The 18344-nt window shown below is 45.2% G+C and overlaps 1 protein-coding gene across 1 annotated transcript; it reads right to left on the reverse strand.

Annotated features, from left to right (window-relative positions):
- Positions 1-3194: 3194 nt before the first annotated feature.
- NOA1 (nitric oxide associated 1) lies at positions 3195-18008 on the reverse strand. Its single transcript, XM_003933592.4, has 7 exons — positions 16396-18008; positions 13843-14007; positions 13150-13373; positions 7936-8067; positions 6198-6314; positions 3932-4052; positions 3195-3504 (listed from the first exon to the last, which is right to left on the reverse strand). Exons 1-7 carry the CDS (start codon positions 17537-17539, stop codon positions 3293-3295), a joined length of 2115 nt encoding a protein of 704 aa, XP_003933641.3. The 5' UTR covers positions 17540-18008; the 3' UTR covers positions 3195-3292.
- Positions 18009-18344: the final 336 nt, after the last annotated feature.

Below are 18344 nucleotides of genomic sequence, written 5' to 3' on the forward strand. Positions count from 1 at the left end.
AGTGCTGGGATTACAGGCTTGAGCCACCGCGCCCGGCCTGAGTTTTATATTTTTAATAAAGATGGGTTTTCACCATGTTGTCCAGGGTGGTCTCGAACTCCTGACCTCAGGTGATCCACCCCCTCGGCCTCCCAAAGTGCTGGGATTACAGGCGTGAGCCACCTTGCCCGGCTCAAACGCAGTTTTATACATAAAGAACCACTTTCCCTGCCGGGCGCGGTGGCTCAAGCCTGTAATCCCAGCACTTTGGGAGGCCGAGGCGGGTGGATCACGAGGTCAAGAGATCGAGACCATCCTGGTCAACATGGTGAAACCCTATCTCTACTAAAAAAATACAAACATTAGCTGGGCATGGTGGCGCGTGCCTGTAATCCCAGCTACTCAGGAGGCTGAGGCAGGAGAATTGCCTGAACCCAGGAGGCGGAGGTTGCGGTGAGCCCAGATCGCGCCATTGCACTCCAGCCTGAGCGAAACTCCGTCTCGGGAAAAGAAAAAAAAAAAAAAAAGAACCACTTTCCCAAAGATACCAATAGTACTCACGGTGAAACACTATAAAAGGTATATAACAAGTGTCCCCAAACTTTTTACACAGAGGGCCAGATAAATGGCCTCAGGGGGCTGCATGCAGCCCACGGGCCGTAGTTTAGGGACGCCTGGTCTACAACATTACAAGTTGCATCTTAAAAAAAATTCTCCATTATATTTAGTCTAAGAGGACTTAGAAGAAGGGTGAGGAGTGGGAGAAGGCAGAAAAGTGTGGAATACATGGGGGCTCCCATATGCTGGGAGAGAACATGGGCCCTCTCTCTTATGAATTTCATGGCTCTAAACTGCATTTTAACCTACCTTATCTCACCAGCATTTATTTCAACATTAGGATCTGGGACTTGACTTGCCAGTTGTTCATGATACACAGCTATAGTACTACTTACTCAGCTAAGAATAATAAAAGGTGTAGACTTTCTTTTTTCCTTTTTTTTAGACAGGGTCTCGCTCTGTTGCCCAGGCTGGAGTGCAGTAGCGTAACCATAGCTCACTGCAGCCTGTATCTCCTGGGCTCAAGTGATCCTCTGGACTCAGCCCCCCCCAGTAGCTGAGACTACAGGTGCATAGCACCATCCCTGGCTAATATTTTTAGTTTTTAGTAGATAGGTCTTGCTGTGTTGCTCAGTCTGGTCTTGAACTCCTGAGCTCAAGCGATCCTCCTTCCTTGGCATCCCGAAGCGTTGGGATTACAGGCATGAGCCATTACGCCTGACCAGTAAAGACTTCTGATTGATGTAACGTCATTCGGTCATATAAAGACAAAATGTACATACAACAGTTAAAGTGCTCTCTCAGTTGCCGAACAGACCTCACTTGCTAGAAAGACATAGCTTTTTAAAAATCTTTATTTTGAGATGGAGTTTCGCTCTTGTTGCCCATGCTGGAGTGCAATGGGGGTCTCTGCTCACTGCAACCTCCGCCTCCTGGGTTCAAATGATTCTCCTGCCTCAGCCTCCCAAGTAGCTGGGATTACAGGTGCCTGCCACCACACCCAGCTAATTTTTGTATTTTTAGTAGAGATGGGGTTTCACTGTGTTGGCCAGGCTGGTCTCAAATTCCTAAGCTCAGGTGATCCACCTCCCTCGGCCTCCCAAAGTGCTGGGATTATAGGTATGAGCCACTGTGCCCAGCCTATTTACTATTTTTTTTTTTCTTTTTTGAGACGGAGTTCTGTTGCCCAGGCTGGAGTGCAGTGGTTTGATCTCAGCTCACTGCAATCTCCACCTCCCTGGTTTATGCAATTCTCTTTCCTCAGCCTCCTGGGTAGCTGGGATTATAGGCACCCACCACCATGACCAGCTAATTTTTGTAGTTTTAGCCGAGATGGGGTTTCATCATGTTGTCCAGGTCGGTCTCGAACTCCTGACCTCAGGTGATTCCACCTGCCTTGGCCTTCCGGAGTGCTGGGATTACAGGTGTGAGCCACTGCACCTGGCCTATAATTCATTTTACTATTCTTATTTATTTTTGAGATGGAATTTTGGTCTTGTTGCCCTGGTTGGGGTGCAATGGCTCAGCTCACTGCAACCTCCGCTTCCCAGGTTCAAGCAATTCTCCTGCCTCAGCCTCCTGAGTAGCTGGGATTATAGGTATGTGCCACCACACCTGGCTAATTTTGTATTTTTGGTAGAGATGGGGTTTCTCCATGTTGGTCAGGCTGATCTTGAACTACCGACCTCAGCCTCCCAAAGTGCTGGGATTACAGGCGTGAGCCACCACACCAGACTATTTTAAAAAATGTAATAGAGATGGGGGTCTCACTATGTTGCCCAGGCTGGTCTTGAACTCCTGGCTGCAAGCGATCCTCCTGCTGTGGCCTCCAAAAGTGCTGGGATTACAGGTGTGAGTCACTACATCTGGCCCTGAATCCTTTTTTAAGATTTTCAGGCATTGCCAAATTGTGTAAAGTAAATTTCTACTTGTTCTCTAGTATCCATTCTTCTCATTTTTCCTTAATAAAAACCCCAATTGGTCCCCATTTCCTCCTACATTTCCCAGCCTACTTATGGGTCAAGTCACACGACTTGACCTATGGACTGTGTAAACTGATGTGTGCAACATCCAGTTTTTCCTCCCTTCTGTTAAATGGAGAAGGTGCTTGATCTCCCTGCTTTCCCCCTTTTCATCCTTGTTGGAAAGGATGACAACTTGGGCAACCACCTTAGACCTACAGATGGCCATGGAATGTTCCACCAGCTGGATCCTTGGAGCAGAGCCACCTACTCACTTCTATCTTATTTAAGCCAACGTATTTTGGAGAAATTATTTTCCTGCCATTTTTTTCATATGCTGACTGCTAACTCCAAATAAGAGAAATGACACCCTGGGCCAGGCGTGGTGGCTCATGCCTGTAATCCCAGCACTTCGGGAGGCCAAGGCTGGTAGATCATAAGGTCAGGAGTTCAAGACCAGCCTGGCCAACATGGCAAGACCTTGTCTCTATTAAAGATACAAAAATTAGCCAGGTGTAGTGCCATATGCTTGTAATCCCAGCTACTCAGGAGGCTGAGGCATGAGAATCACTTGAACCAGGAGGTGGGGGTTGCAGTAAGCTGAGATTGCACTACTGTACTTCAGCCTGGGCAACAGAGCAAGACCCTGTCTCAAAAAAAAAAAAAAAAAAAAAAAAAAGAAAGGAAAAAAAAGGATGAGAGTGGAAGTTTTATTTATGCTTAATACAATTTCAATGTCTATTGTTATGTTCAATACAGTTAATTCCTGGAGCCTGGAGTGAACAAGGTCGGTCTCATACAGCTCTCTGTCCTTTCTTCTTCTGCAGGTTGTACACCAGGGAAGGAGGCTTCTTGGTTTTATAGGCCACACTTTTCTTGATGCGCTTTCCTTTGACATTAACGATATATGGCAAGAGAGGAGGCCGGACGGTTAAAACTGTTCCTTCAGGTGTATAGGCTCGCAGATGCAGTCTGTCCTTAACGTTAGGTGTTACTGCAACCCAACCTATGCAGGCATGCGACACAACACAAAAGGCTGTTAGCAATCATCTTATTAAAAATACCAAACCAAAGCTGAAAATGGAATACCAGAAAAGGCTGTCACTCTCTTATTATTTTATTCTTATTTTTTAAGAAACTGTGTCTTGCTATGTTACCCAGGCTGAGATCAAGTTCCTGGGTTCAAGCGATCCTCCTGCCTCAGCCTCCTGAGAAGCTGGGGGCACAGGTGGGCACACCTTATTTTAATGAAAGCATACAATACATTTGTGAAAAGAACAAATTTATTTTCAGAATAGGCTGTATTTTATGAATAAACTACTACGTGTATCTTAAAAAATCAGTTTTCATCAGTTAAGGCACTTTTCTATAAAAAAATATTGTCAGTAAGACTGCTTTATTCACTTTTTAAAAAGTGCTTGGCATCAAATTACCTGCAGAGGAAAACTTGATGTCAGCCACTGCTTCAGATTCCCCCAGTCCTCCTTTTAATGTAATGTCTTCAGCAACAAGAGAAGGAAACCCTGCCATTCGTTCTTTTCCACCCATTGGAACCTTCCAATGAAATAAAGATATTTAGAAGTTAAAATTAAGTTTCTTGGAACTCTAACATTCAGTAAATCACTGATAAGGTAATTCTGTACAGGGATCAAGAATAAAATCCTTTTAAATATTCAACTGTTGAAAAGAACTTGCAATCACTTCTGGGGTCAAATGAAAAACAAGGGAACTCTGTGATGGGATGAAGCCTACAAATCTCAGGGCCCTGGGCCACAGTGGGCAAGCACCTGGCAGCAGCCTCTGGACAGAATTGTGCTTCACTGACACTGTTTTTAGAGTCCTCCACAGGGCTTCACATAGATTAATGTTGGGCAATGAAGGCATGGTCCTTCCAAGTACCATAGTTCTCATAGGTGTGGCCATGAAGATTAATGCCTGGTCTTTATGAGTTAAGGGTCCATGTGAAATGGATAAGATTTAGCTTCTATGTTTACAGATGTTTCCATGAATTAGAAATACCTGGATATATTTATTGTTTTCTTCCCCGCTACCCCCCACCCCAGGATCATCATTAACGATGAGGATATATTTATATATACATATTTTTTGAGATGAAGTTTCGCTCTTGTTGCCCAAGCTGGAGTGCAATGGTGCTATCTCGGCTCACTGCAAACTGTACCTCCTGGGTTCAAGCGATTCTCCTGCCTCAGCCTCCCGAGTAACTGGGATTACAGGTGTGCGCCATGACACCAGGCTAATTTTTTGTATTTTTAGTAGAAATGGGGTTTCACTGTGTTAGCCAGGCTAGTCTTGGACTCCTGACCTCAGGTGATCCGCCTGCCTCGGCCTTCCAAAGTGCTGGGATTATAGGTGTGAGCCACTGTTCCTGGCCATGACTAGATAATTTATTCATATTCATTAGCAAATCTCTCCTGTGTAGGACACAAAGATAGATTTTGCAGTACGGTTCCTGCCCCCAAGGAGATCAAAGGGGCAAATAATATGTAAGCAAATACAAGGTCAGAAATGTACTGTGAGGCGTCTGTAAGTACTATGGCTGTGAAGGAAGGAGTAACAAATGTGTTCGGTCAAGGAAAACATCAGTAAAGAAGCAATATATATATAAACAAACTACAGCAACAATAAAAACAAAGCAATATATGAGCAGTATTTTGAGAAATGAGTCAAAGTTATTCGGTGGAAAGGTATTCTTGGTCACCACAGGTACAGACAAAAACTGGAAAAAGGATGAAGAGTTCAGGGAACTGTAGCTTAATTGTCCAAAGTATGGGGGTGTGTGTGTGTGCGCGCGTGTGTGCGCGTGCATGCGTGTGTATTAGTGATGAGTCTGTAATACAACTTTCTGCAACAACATCAGTACTAGGCACTGAAAATGTGTTTGGTGCCGCTAAGCAACGACATTTTAAATTTTACTTTTTTTTTGTTAAGAGACAGGGCTTCACTCTGTCACCCAGGCTACAGTGCAGCGGCATAATCATGGCTCAACACAGCTTTATACTCCTGGGCTCAAGTGATCCTCCTGCCTCAACCTCCTGAGGAGTTGGGACTATAGGTGCATGCCACCATACTTGGCTAACTTGAGCAAAATTTTTTTTTTTGAGACGAAATCTTGCTCTGTCGCCCAGGTTGGAGCGCAGTGGCACAATCTTGGCTCACTGCAACCTCTGCCTCCTGGGTTGCAATTATCTGCCTCAACCTCCTGAATAGCTGGGATTACAGGTGTCTGCCACCACACCCAGCTAACTTTTGTATTTTTAGTAGAGACAGGGTTTCACCATCTTGGCCAGGCTGGCCTTGAACTCCTGACCTTATGATCCACCTGCCTTGGCCTCCCAAAGTGCTAGGATTATAGGCGTATGCCTTTGCGCCTGGCCTAACTTCAGCAAATTTTAATTGTAACTAATATATTTAAATATATATACTCACATGTGGCTAATGGCTACCAAATTGGACAGTGTAGTCTAGAGAAAAAAACAGCTGTGTGGCTAGTCGAGGATCAGTCTATAAGAGCAATTTTGCTTTATAGCCAGAATTCTCAAAGAGAGTAAGGTGAGGAGAAAGTTAGCTCAAGTTATTATCTAACAGCTCTATCCAACAAAGGCTTTCTTAACAGAGCTATGGGACCATCCCAGTGTGTACCAACCATAACCATGGAATCATCAAGGTGTGTTGCCTTACCTGGAGTAACGTATGACCTGCATGCTTCTCATACAGAGCATCTGCCCTGTCCAAGGAGGTGATATGCACAGGGAGGAAGTTGGAAGCCACGACAGTAAACCAAGCTGACTGATTTCCCTAAGAAAGGAGGAAGCTATTTTACCTGATGAAAAACTAGGAAAACCTGCATATTATAAGGTACAATCAATTATCAAAAAACAAACAAACAAACAAACAAAAATCCAATCAGACTTCCTTTATAAGTACTGGTATGGCAGTAGCTGTAAATCAAATTATACTAAGAACAGAGACACAATACTAAAGCAGTGCATTTTAGCAATTCATGTGAAACTATGATTTGACAGACTCAATAGTATTTTTGAAAAACATGTCTATTATTAAATATAAAAAGGAAATATTGTCTGCTTTAATTCTTTCTGTGTAAAGTCAGGTTTCAAATACTAACATTTTATGGGCTTTAATGAAATATATAAGGTTTCAAGCCTGGTGTGGTGGCTCATGTCTGTAATCCCAGCACTTTGGAAGGCCAAGGTAGGTAAATCCCTTGGGCTTGAGTTTGAGACCAGCCTGGGCAACACGGCAAAACCCTGTCTCTATAAAAAATACAAAAATTAGCTGGGTGTGGTGATGCGTGCCTATAGTCCCAGCTACTTGCAGGGCTGAGGTGGGAGGATCATTGAGCCCAGGAGGTTGAGGCTACAGTGAGCTGTGACTGCATCACTGCACTCCAGCCTGGGCAACAGAGTAAGACCCTGTCTCCAAAAAAAAAAAGAAAAGCCCTAAAAACAAAAAACCAACAACCCTCCAAGATGAAATATATAAGGGTTCTAAGTATGTAAGGCAAAATTTCTAACAAAGTATGAGCGAACACAAAACCCAAGAAATGTGCTATAGTCACCGCCTGTAAGTTGTATTGTGTTGTTGAAAATATGTTTCATTTTTCTTTTTTCCCTTCGCTTTAGCAAAATGGAGAGCGATTTTATAGACACTCCAAAATCCCTAGATGCTATGTAAATGAATGCGAAACAAAATAGTATATGCATAAAAACATACATATCATGGGATACAAAGTGTGGAATTAATTTAATGCACATAACCCTGTACCTAAAGGTTTGATTTGGACTTCCATGTGAAATAAAACCACAGGATAGGGATAGCATCTTGTCTTAAATGGCAAGCTGTGTGGGGTACTCAATTGAAAACATGGTTTTTAAGACTTAGCACTTTTGCTGGGGCATGGGGGAACAGGGCATTTCTTTTCCCCAAGTTTTTTTTTTTTTTTTTTTTTTAAATGGAGTCTTGCTCTGTTACCCAGGCTGGAGTGCAGAGGTGCGATTTGTGCTCACTGCAGCCTCCACCTCCCAGGTTCAAATGATCTTCCTGCCTCAGCCTCTCAAGTAGCTGGGATTACAAGAGTGTGCCACCATGCCCAGCTAATTTTTGTATTTTTAGTAGAGATGGGGGTTTCACCATGTTAACCAGGCTGGTCTTGAACTCCCGGCCTCAAGTGATCCACCTGCCTCAGCCTCCCACAGTGTTGTAATTTCAGGTGTGAACCACCATCCCTAGCCATCCCCAAGTTTTTATCACAGAAATTTTTAAACATAAAAACAAATTAAAATCTATACGATCACAGCTTAGTTATCAACATTTTGTCAGTCTTGTTCATGTATCTGCTTCCATAAAGTGAATTTCAAGATTTAAAAAATCATTTTTTAATGGTACGGACTTTACTTACCTTCAAGAAATCTATGCGTCCTATAGCACCCAAAAACAGAACCATTCCTGGTTTAAGCACAAAGGTTCTTGGAACAATGGACTGTGTTGGCAAAACAATATTTACTTCTTTGTCTGTTAGAAGATTTAAAATCTGTGAAGCAAAGGGCGGATTTTTTAGAAAAATATTTTTATTGAAAATATGATTTACCTGTAAAATAAAAAGTGATGAAATATAGGCCAGACTTCAAAATAAACCAAACTATGTCAGAGTTTGCTACACATCAAATTTATAGATTCCTCCTGTCTAAATTGATCTTAATCTACTAATGGCTCTACCCTTGTTTTACAACTTAATCTATAGTAATGGCAAAATAACTTTATAGGAGTATGAGATTTTCCTGTGTCAGCAGCATCCCCTAAATGTCAAAATTAATGTGAACCTGAAAACATGGTGATTCAATACCGAGATAGAAAATAGATGCTCTCCAGGCCAGGTGCTGTGGCTCACGCCTGTAATCCCAGCACTTTGGGAGGTAGAGGCAAGTGGATCAGGTCAGGAGTTTGAGACCAGCCTGGCCAAGATGGTAAAACCCCATCTCTACTAAAAATACAAAAACAATTAGCCGGGTGCGGTGGTGTTCGCCTGTATCCCAGCTACTCAGGAGGCTGAGGCAGAGAATTGCTTGAACGCAGGAGGCGGAGGTTACAGTGAGCCAAGATTGTGCCACTGCACTCCAGCCTGGGTGACAAAGCAAGACTCCATCTCAAATTTAAAAAAAAGGAAATATATGCTCTCCTTATCAAGGCTTGTGGGGAGGAATAATTTCAGCTTAAAGGAATGCGTTATGTGACCTCATGTCCTAGTGGTAAGTAAACATGCATTAAATGTAAATGGTTGCCCCATTCTAGGTGCAAGTAAAATGGCTGAAGAACCTCTTTCTAAATTCTGGTCTTCAGTTTCCTTACTTTCCCCAAATATTTAGCCGAGAATGAGAGCAAGTTATAAATCTCCTATGCTTATAACATTGAGAATTTATAATTTATACCCATGATTTATAAGAAATCCCTTTTATGGATGAAAAGTTCCTAAAGAGACTAGAGAAAAACAGAAAAGGAAAGACAGAAGTACAAGATTCTGAAGAGATTTAAGAAATCAAAATCTGGTTAAAAAAGAAGGTAAACATTGGACAAAAATCTTGCAAACTTCTTTCTTAAGAATAACAAGGCCGGGTGTGGTGGCTCACACCTGTAATCCCAACACTTTGGGAGGCTGATGCTGGTGAATCACCTGAGGTTGGGAGTTCGAGACCAGCATGACCAACATGGAGAAGCCTTGTCTCTACTAAAAATACAAAAATTAGCTGGGCATGGTGGGGCATGCCTGTAATCCAGCTACTCAAGGAGGCTGAGGCAGAACAGCTTGAACCCAGGAGGCGGAGGCTGTGGTGAGCGGAGAGCACACCATTGCATTCCAGCCTGGGCAACAAGAGCGAAACTCTGTCTCAAGCAACAACAACAGCAACAGAAAAGAATAACAAGAGGCCGAGCATGGTGGCTCACATCTGTAATCCCAGCACTTTGGGAGACTGAGGTGGGTGGATCACCTGAGGTCAGGAGTTTGAGACCAGCCTGGCCAACATGGAGAAACCTTGTCTCTACTAAAAATACAAACTTAGCTGGTGTGGTGGTGTGCAACAGGGGAAACCTTGTCTCTCTTGCTCTCTTTTTTGTTGAGACACGGTTTCACTCTGTTGCTCAGGCTGGGCTGCAGTGGCATGATGCCGGCTCACTGCAACCTCCTGGGTTCAAGCGGTTTTCCTGCCTCAGCCTCCTGAATAGCTGGGATTACAGGCATGCACCATCATGTCCAGCTAATTTTTTTGTATTTTTTTTTTTTTTTTTTAGAAAGAGTTTCGCTCTTCTTACCCAGGCTGGAGTGCAATGGCGCGATCTCGGCTCACCGCAACCTCCGCCTCCTGGGTTCAAGCAATTCTCCTGCCTCAGCCTCCTGAGCAGCTGGGATTACAGGCACGTGCCACCATGCCCAGCTAATGTTTTGTATTTTTAGTAGAGATGGGGTTTCACCATGTTGACCAGGATGGTCTCGATCTCTTGACCTCGTGATCCACCCGCCTTGGCCTCCCAAAGTGCTGAGATTACAGGCTTGAGCCACCGCGCCCGGCCTATTTTTTTTGTATTTTTAGTAGACATAATGGTTTCGCTATGTTGCCCAGGCTGACCTCAAACTCCTGGGCTCAAGCAATCTTCCCACTTTGGCCTCCCAAAGTGCTGGGACTACAGGTGTGAGGCACTGTGCTGAGCCTGAGTCTTAATACTTCCATTTCACAACAGAGATCCTTGGTTCAGTTTGGCCAACTCTGGTTCCAGAAGTCAAGTAAGTGTACCTGTAAACTGACAAGAGAAGAAAACTACTAGTGCTGACAAGACTTTTATAACTAAAAATTTGGGGTTCTCATTCTGCTGTCTAGAGTATTTTGTAAATTCTTGCCTTTCTGACACAAGTATTTCACAGCGGGCATAAGACTGAAGTAATGACTACCCCTGATCTAATAGCATCTGAAAGGGAAAAATTAGGCTGGGCATAACAGCTCATGATCTGTAATCCTAGCACTTTGGGAGGCTGAGGCAGGTGGATCACCTGAGGTCAGGGGTTTGAGACCAGCCTGGCCAACTGGAGAAACCCTATCTCTACTAAAAATACAAAAATTAGCCAGGTGTGGTGGCATATGCCTCTAATCCCAGCTATTTGGGAGGCTGAGGCAGGAGAATGCTTGAACTCAGGAGGCAGAGGTTGCAGTGAGCCTAGATCATGCCACTGCACTCCAGCCTGGGCGACAGAGTCAGACTCCATCTCAAAAAAAAAAAAAAAAGAAGAATTACTTAAATTAGCTAAAGTGATAGAAAGCAGTGATAGAAAACTAAAGTGATTAGAAAGCAGTTCTTGGCCAGGCACGGTGGCTCACGCCTATAATCCCAGGACTTTCGGAGGCCGAGGTGGGTGGATCACGAGGTCAAGAGATCGAGACCATCCTGGTCAACATGATGAAACCCCATCTCTACTAAAAATACAAAAAAATTAGCTGGGCATGGTGGAAAACACCTGTAGTCCCAGCTACTTGGGAGGCTGAGGCAGGAGAACTGTTTGAACCCAGGAGGCGGAGGTTGCGGTGAGCCGGTATTGTACCATTGCACTCCAGCCTGGGTAACAAAAGCGAAACTCCACCTCAAAAAAAAAAAAAAAAAAAGAAAGCAGTTCTTAAGTATATTAGGTGAATAGGTGAAAAGAAAAAAAGAAAGCAGTCCTGAACTTATGGACTGCTAAGGAAGAAAAGATGGCATGAGCAATTATTCTAGGAGGGCAATAGAGTTAAAAGGTCTATGATTCAATGACAGGGGACACCAAATAGAATACAATTCTGAGAATGTAAGTGTTCCTGATGAGGCCAAAAAAAGTACCTAAGAAACCCATGTGGTTTCGTAGGGAGATACAGAGATAATTAGAATATTTAGAAACCTGTCAGTAACTAAATTCAAAGGACGTGATTAATGAATCTGTTGTAAGTATCCTGGATGCACATTTGAGTCAATCAATGATCTGAATGAAGATTCAAATTGCAAATATAAAAAGTAACGAGATTTAATGAATATTTAACAGAATAAGATATAGAATGAATTTAATTCGACAAAGTCAAAGTTACCTATGAGACCCAAAGTTATCCATGAGCAACTGGATTAAAGAGAGGCACAGGGAGGTGGGGCGTGGTGGCTCACGCCTGTAATCCAAGCACTTTGGAGGCCAAGGTGGGCAGATCACCTGAGGTCGTTGGGAGTTCAAGACCGGCCTGACCAACACGGTGAAAACCCGTCTTAAAAAAAAAAAAAAAAAGGCCGGGCTCGGTGGCTCAAGCCTGTAATCCCAGCACTTTGGGAGGCCGAGGCGGGTGGATCACAAGGTCAAGAGATCGAGACCATCCTGGTCAACATGGTGAAACCCCGTCTCTACTAAAAATACAAAAAATTAGCTGGGCATGGTGGCGCGTGCCTGTAATCCCAGCTACTCAGGAGGCTGAGGCAGGAGAATTGCCTGAACCCAGTAGGCGGAGGTTGCGGTGAGCCGAGATCGCGCCATTGCACTCCAGCCTGGGTAACAAGAGCGAAACTCCGTCTCAAATAAAAAAAAAAAAAAAAATTTTGAAAAAAAAAAAAAAAGAGAGAGGCACAGGGATAAGACAGGTGGAGTTAATGCTATTCTAACTCATGCTCACCTGAGAGCACTTAGTTCTCAGTGTCAGACTTTAAGAACAAACATAGAAAACATTCTGAAGAGGCCTGGGCCAATAAATAGCCTGTTTCTCAGGCAGCAGTGCTGTAGGGAATGAAGACAAATAATCCCAGATTGTCAGCACAGTAAATGCTCAATATTTGCTGAATAAACTAATGAAAGAGATGAAAAGGGAGAGGTAGGTGAAGAAGAGAAAGGACATTACACTTTAAAGTATTTCAAAGTCTGGCAAGGGAAATAGGTATTATGTCAGTCCCAGATGGCTTTGGGGAACAATGGGTACATGTTATAAGGAGACTGTTTAGCTCAATACACTCAATACAAAGAAAAGGTCAAAGACCCAAATGGGTTATCTTGGAAGGTGACGTGACACAATTTCAGCTAATGGTGAGCCACTCCTTTCAGTTCAAGATGGAGGACCCCTTGATGGATATATTATAGAGGTAATTCAAGCAGGGACTAGGGAGCTGGACTCCAGTGATATTCATGTTTTTTTCCAGCCTCAAAACCTACGCTTCTGTAAATGTTTCCCTAACTAAGGTAACAATCACAATGATAAAATAAGTTGGCTGATAGCAATGAAGTCTATCAAACGGAATAGAGAACTTGATGGGATATAGATTCATCCCTAAACAGCTTTTATGAATGAATCAGAACTGAGTCTAAAATGGAAGTATACTTCGTTTCCTGTTTTCTGCCAATTAAGACTGTAGTACCTGTGTAATTCAAAGTAAATGTTTCAGAGGCTGATATGGGTAGTAATAAAACTCCAGTTTCGAGTTTAGCTGGCTCTACTTGCATTATACTCTTTCTCTATTGCAATTCCTCTGTCTTGATAAATTGGCTGTATCTGGGCAGCAGGTGATTCAACATAAACCCACTAAAAAAAAAAAAAAAAGGAAATGTTTCTAAAAGAAACCAAATACATACACAATTTTCTTTTGTAATTCCAGGGGTGTCATAAAACCAGTGGGCATCTTTTACATCTTGTGCAGTCAATTGTACTTCTTTGGCGGATTTGGGTGCACTCATAACAGGTTCATTTTCCATGTCAAAGGCAAGTGAATCAGCATCAAACTCAAAGGGAACTTTATCCTTCAAGGGAGCTTTATCCTTCTGTTTTTCTGAATACAAGAATGTCCTTCCAACTCTTCCTAGAACAAGTCATATTAAGGTTATTAGTCACTCTTTTAATACTTTTGACTCCAGACAGAATTTTTATGCTTCCCTCAAACAAGTTACTAGGATTATAGTATATAAAAGTGAGACTACAATGAGAGTCAGACTCTTGAAATAATCAAGGGTGTGGCTGGCTGTGTACTTGGAGTGGTGGGGGCGAGGGTGTGTGGAAATCAAACTGTTTTAAAGAAAGGTTAAAAAGATGTACCAAGAAAAGACAGAAAACCTAATATAAAGCTGCTGCATGGAGTCAAAACTTTACTACCTGTACTGCTCTGGGTTTCCAAACAGTACCCTTACCGCTAAATGGCCTCTTTGTTGCAGAATAAGGCAGGCAGTCTCTTCCCACAAAAACTGGCTAGCCTCAGACAACTGTATTTCAAATTGCTTAACAAAGAATTTTAGCATAGTACCAACAAGGGTCTTCCCACAGAGGATGCTTACCTACGACATAACCATGCTTTTTCAGGAAATTAAGCTGATTTTGTTCTTGCTCACTAAGATCGTCTTCAGCTTGAGTTGAATTGTTTTTAAGTCTTTGATGTCTTTTAAACATTCTGTAAGGAGTTGGGTTGCAAATAGGAAACTTCAGAAGGTTTAATGTAGTACCTGAAATACACAGAATAAATACATCTTTAGAAAAGGGAATGGGGGTAAGAAAATGAACATTTTTGAGGCTCTACACTATGTTGGTTACTGTAATAAAATATGAAATTACTGCCACTTTACAAATGAGGAAATAGGTTAAGAGACTAGCTCACAAGGTAAACCAGAATTTGAATCCAAAATCCGCAGGCCCAATTTCTTTCCATTTTCATCGCATTACCATCCAGTATAAAAATAATTCTGTGCAAAATTCAAAGTGCAAGACAGAAAAGAATGAAATTCTGGTTTCAAGGGAACAAATGGGGCTATCAGTTTTGTCAACTTAAATTTAAACCTGGTCTGGCATGGTGGCCCACCCTGTAATCCCAGCACTTTGGGAGGCCCAGGCAGGCAAATCACTTGAGGTCAGGAGTTCAAGACCATCCTCCCTAACATGGTGAAACCCTGTCTCTACTAAAAATACAAAAAACTAGCCAGGTGCGGTGGTGTGCCCCTGCAGTCCCAGCTACTTGGGGAGAATCGCTTGAACCTGGGAGGTGGGAGTTGCTGTGAGCAGAGATCACGCCACTGCACTCCAGCCTGGGTGACAGACTGAGACTCGGTCTCAAACAACAACAACAAAATAAACAAACAAAAGCAAAAACAAAAGCAAAAATAAAAACAAAAAATTTAAACCACAGACGGACTCATTTTCCAATTACAGATTAGAGAAGTTTCTTGCTTGCTTGCTCTTGAGACAGCCTTGTTGTTTCCCAGGCCGGAGTGCAGTGGTGCGATCTCGGCTCAGCCTCCCAGCTTCAAGCAATTCTCCAGTCTCAGCCTCCTGAGTAGCTGGGATTACAGGCACCAACTATCACACCTGGTAAATTTTTTTTATTTTCAGTAGAGACAAGGATTTCGCCATGTTGGCTAAGCTGGTCTGGAACTCCTGACCTCAGGTGATCTGCCCACCTCGGCCTCCCAAAGTGCTGGGATTACAGGTGTGAGCCACTGCACCTGGCCACAGAAGTTTCTTAAAGTCACAAGCTGATACTTCTGTTTTCTGGGGTCTCATTCTGTTGTCCGGGCAGGACTGGAGTGAGGTGGCCCAATTGGGGCTTACTGCCGCCTCGACCTTCTGGGGTCAGGTGATTCTCCTACCTCAGCTTCCTGAGTAGCTGCAACTACAGGCATGCGCCACCAAGCCTGGCTAATTTTTGCATTTTTAGTAGAGACAGGGTTTCACCATGTTGCCCAGGCTGGTCTTGAACTCCTGAGCTCAAGCAATCTGCCTGCCTTGGCCTCCCAAAGTACTAGAATTACAGATGTGAGCCACTGAGCCTGGGGAAGCCACACATCAAATTGCACTAATGGGCTGGGTGTTGTGGCTCACACCTGTAATCCTAGTACTTTGGAAGGACAAGGTGGGCAAATCACTTGAGGTCAGGAGTTGGACACCTGCCTAGCCAACATGGTGAAACCCCGTCTCTACTAAAAATACAAAAATTAGCTGGGAATGGTGGTGCCTGCCTGTAATTCCAGCACTTTGGGAGGCCAAGGCAGGCAGATCACCTGAGGTCAGGAGTTCTAGATCAGCCTGGGCAACATGGCGAAACCCCACTTCTACTAAAAATATGAAAATTAGGCTGGGTGTGGTGGCTCACACCTGTAATTCCAACACGTTGGAGGCGGAGGTGGGGGGTGGGAATCACAAGGTCGGGAGTTCAAGACCAGCCTGACCAACATGGTGAAACCCTGTCTCTACTAAAAATACAAAACTTAGCCGGGTGTGGTGGTGCATGCCTGTAATCCCAGCTACTTGGGAGGCTGAGGCAGGAGAATCTCTTGAACCCAGGAGGCAGCGGTTTCAGTGAGCTGAGATCATGCCATTGCACTCCGGCCTGGGCGACAGAGTGAGACTCCATCTCAAAAGCAAACCAAGATCACAAATGTCATTAAAGAATTACTCACATGTTATATGTGTATAGTACACTGGTTTCGTATGAATAAACTCAAGATGTGAATAGTTACGACTGAGGGGTGGAGAGAGGTTCAGACGGTAAAAAGAACGCACAATTTCTAGAACAACATGCAAAGTAGTCACAAAGCAAATCTCCCGAACAGGAACTTTCCATTTCCTTGCTTTGTTCCCTGGTGTATCTCCAGCGCCTAGTGGCTGGGAACAGAGAAGTGCTCCATAATCACTTCCGTTAGAAAATTACAACACATCCTCAATTTTTCCTAGCACTAAGCTGACACAGAAGAGAGGTGTTACCAGAATGGGGAGAGAATTTGTAAAGGGAAGGGTTCAGGCAGCGTAGTGGACATAAGGGAGGATGTACTCGGTGCCTCAGCCAGGACCAGACGTCCACCTTGTCAGAAAACAAAGAGGGCGAGCCTCCTAACACCCACCTGGCCAAGGGGAGATGGTGGCCCTGTCGATGGCCTCGGCGCCCTTGGCGGTGCAGTAATCGGACTCCAGGAGTGTGTTAAAGAGAGTGGATTTGCCGGCGTTGGTGGCGCCCACCAAGTAGACGTCCCCACGGTATCGCCAGGAGCTCTGAAGGGCAGAGATCAACTCTTCCACTCCATAGCCGGTCTTGGCGCTGATCAGCCGCACGTCCCTGACCACAGTGCGGGACCAGTTCGACGGATTCGAATTCTCCCGGTCCTGTGGTTCGTCCTTGACGGGGGGCTGTGGCCCTCGGTGGCCAGGGGCCAGCAGCAGTCCGGCGCGGGCACAGTCGTCCCAGAGTCGCTCCCGCAGCCTCTGCCTGTAGCCAGCAGCATCCTGGGGCAGGAGGTCCACTTTGTTTCCCAGCACGATCAGCTGCTTGGATCCCACCAGCGCGGGCAAGTCTGGCAGCAGGGCGTCGGGCAGGTCGAGCAGGTCCACCATGTAGAGCACTAGGGAGGGCCCCGGCCGCCGCAGAGCCGCGCTCACCAGCTCCAGGTACTGGTCGCGGCTCACCTGCAGGTGCAGAGCGCGCCGGTGGTGCACTAGCAGCCAGCAGCGCTGGCACACAGTCCGCGCCAGCCCGCCGTCTGCCTCGGCCGCGCGGAGGAACTTCTCGTGGGGCAGGTAGCCGGGCACGCCGGGGTCCTGGCAGTGCAGCTCTGCCCCGCAGCCCGAGCAGTTCACGCCGCTGGGCTGCACTGCCGGGTCTGGGTGCCCCACGACCCGGTGCTCCCGGAGCCTGGCCCGTAGGTTTTGCTGTCGCCGCTCCTCTCGCCGCTGCTGCCTCTGTTGTTCCTCCTCCTCCTGCTGCTGCTGGAGCTGCCGCATCTGCTCTTTGGGGGTGGGTTCCGGCTCCGGCTCGAGGAGGTACTCTGGAAAGAGAAAATGCTCCTGCATGTCAGCACTTTCTCCGAAGCCCTCCGTGTCCACGGGGTCATAAGGAATCTCGCGTCCCAGGGTCGATGAGCGCCGGAAGGAGGAGGCGGCAGGGCACCTCCTTCCCAGGAACGGCTCGGGGAGGCCATGGCGCGCTGCGGTGGGAAAGGATCCACGCAAGAAAGGGCTCAACAGCCTGAACGTTAGGCGCGCAGGCAGCATGAGGAATTAGCTCCAGGCGGAGGGGCGGAGCCACAAGCTCGCGCACGCACTAGGCCCCGAGGCGCGTGGGTACTTGGGAGGTGTCCGGTTCTTCTCCCGTCTAATCCCGTGTGTTCTCGCGATTAAAGCTCTGAGACTGAGAACCTATTTGAAGCTGCGGCAAAGGGATCAGAGGATAAAGCTAGGTGGGCAGAAGAGATCTTCGTGTGCTTTGGGTTTTTCACTTTCAAGCTTCTTTAACGCCTCACTGCTATCACAAGCAGTCCTTAATAAATCACATTTAAAAAGGAGCTTCCGGCCGGGCGCGTGACTCACGTCTGTCAGCACTTGGAGAGGCCGAGACGGGGGGATCACCTCAGGTCAGCAGTTCGAGACCAGCCTGGCCAACATGGTGAAAGCCCTGTCTCTACGAAAAATACAAAAATTAGCTGGGCATGGTGGCGTACGCCTGTAATCCCAGCTACTTGGGAGGCAGAGGCAGGAGAATCGCTGGAACCCGGGAGGCGGAGGTTGCAGTGAGCGGACATCACTTCACTGCACTCCAGCCTGGGCAACAGAACAAGACTCCGTTTCAAAAATTAAATAAATAAATAAAAATAAAACATAGCTTCGTGTTGTTTTGATCCTTATAAAGGCAAATAAATTGAGCATCCCCATGTCGCGGATTCACATAACGAATACTTTTTATTAGTAAGTATACTTGCTTTTGTTTTCAGGTGCCATTATTTGTGCAACAACATTGAAAAACAAGCAGAAATAAAACTTTCACGGGACGGACCTGACCGCAGATTGCGGGAGCTCTCCT

This window comes from Saimiri boliviensis, chromosome 3, assembly GCF_048565385.1.
Source record: "Saimiri boliviensis isolate mSaiBol1 chromosome 3, mSaiBol1.pri, whole genome shotgun sequence".
Taxonomy (NCBI): Eukaryota; Metazoa; Chordata; class Mammalia; order Primates; family Cebidae; genus Saimiri; species Saimiri boliviensis.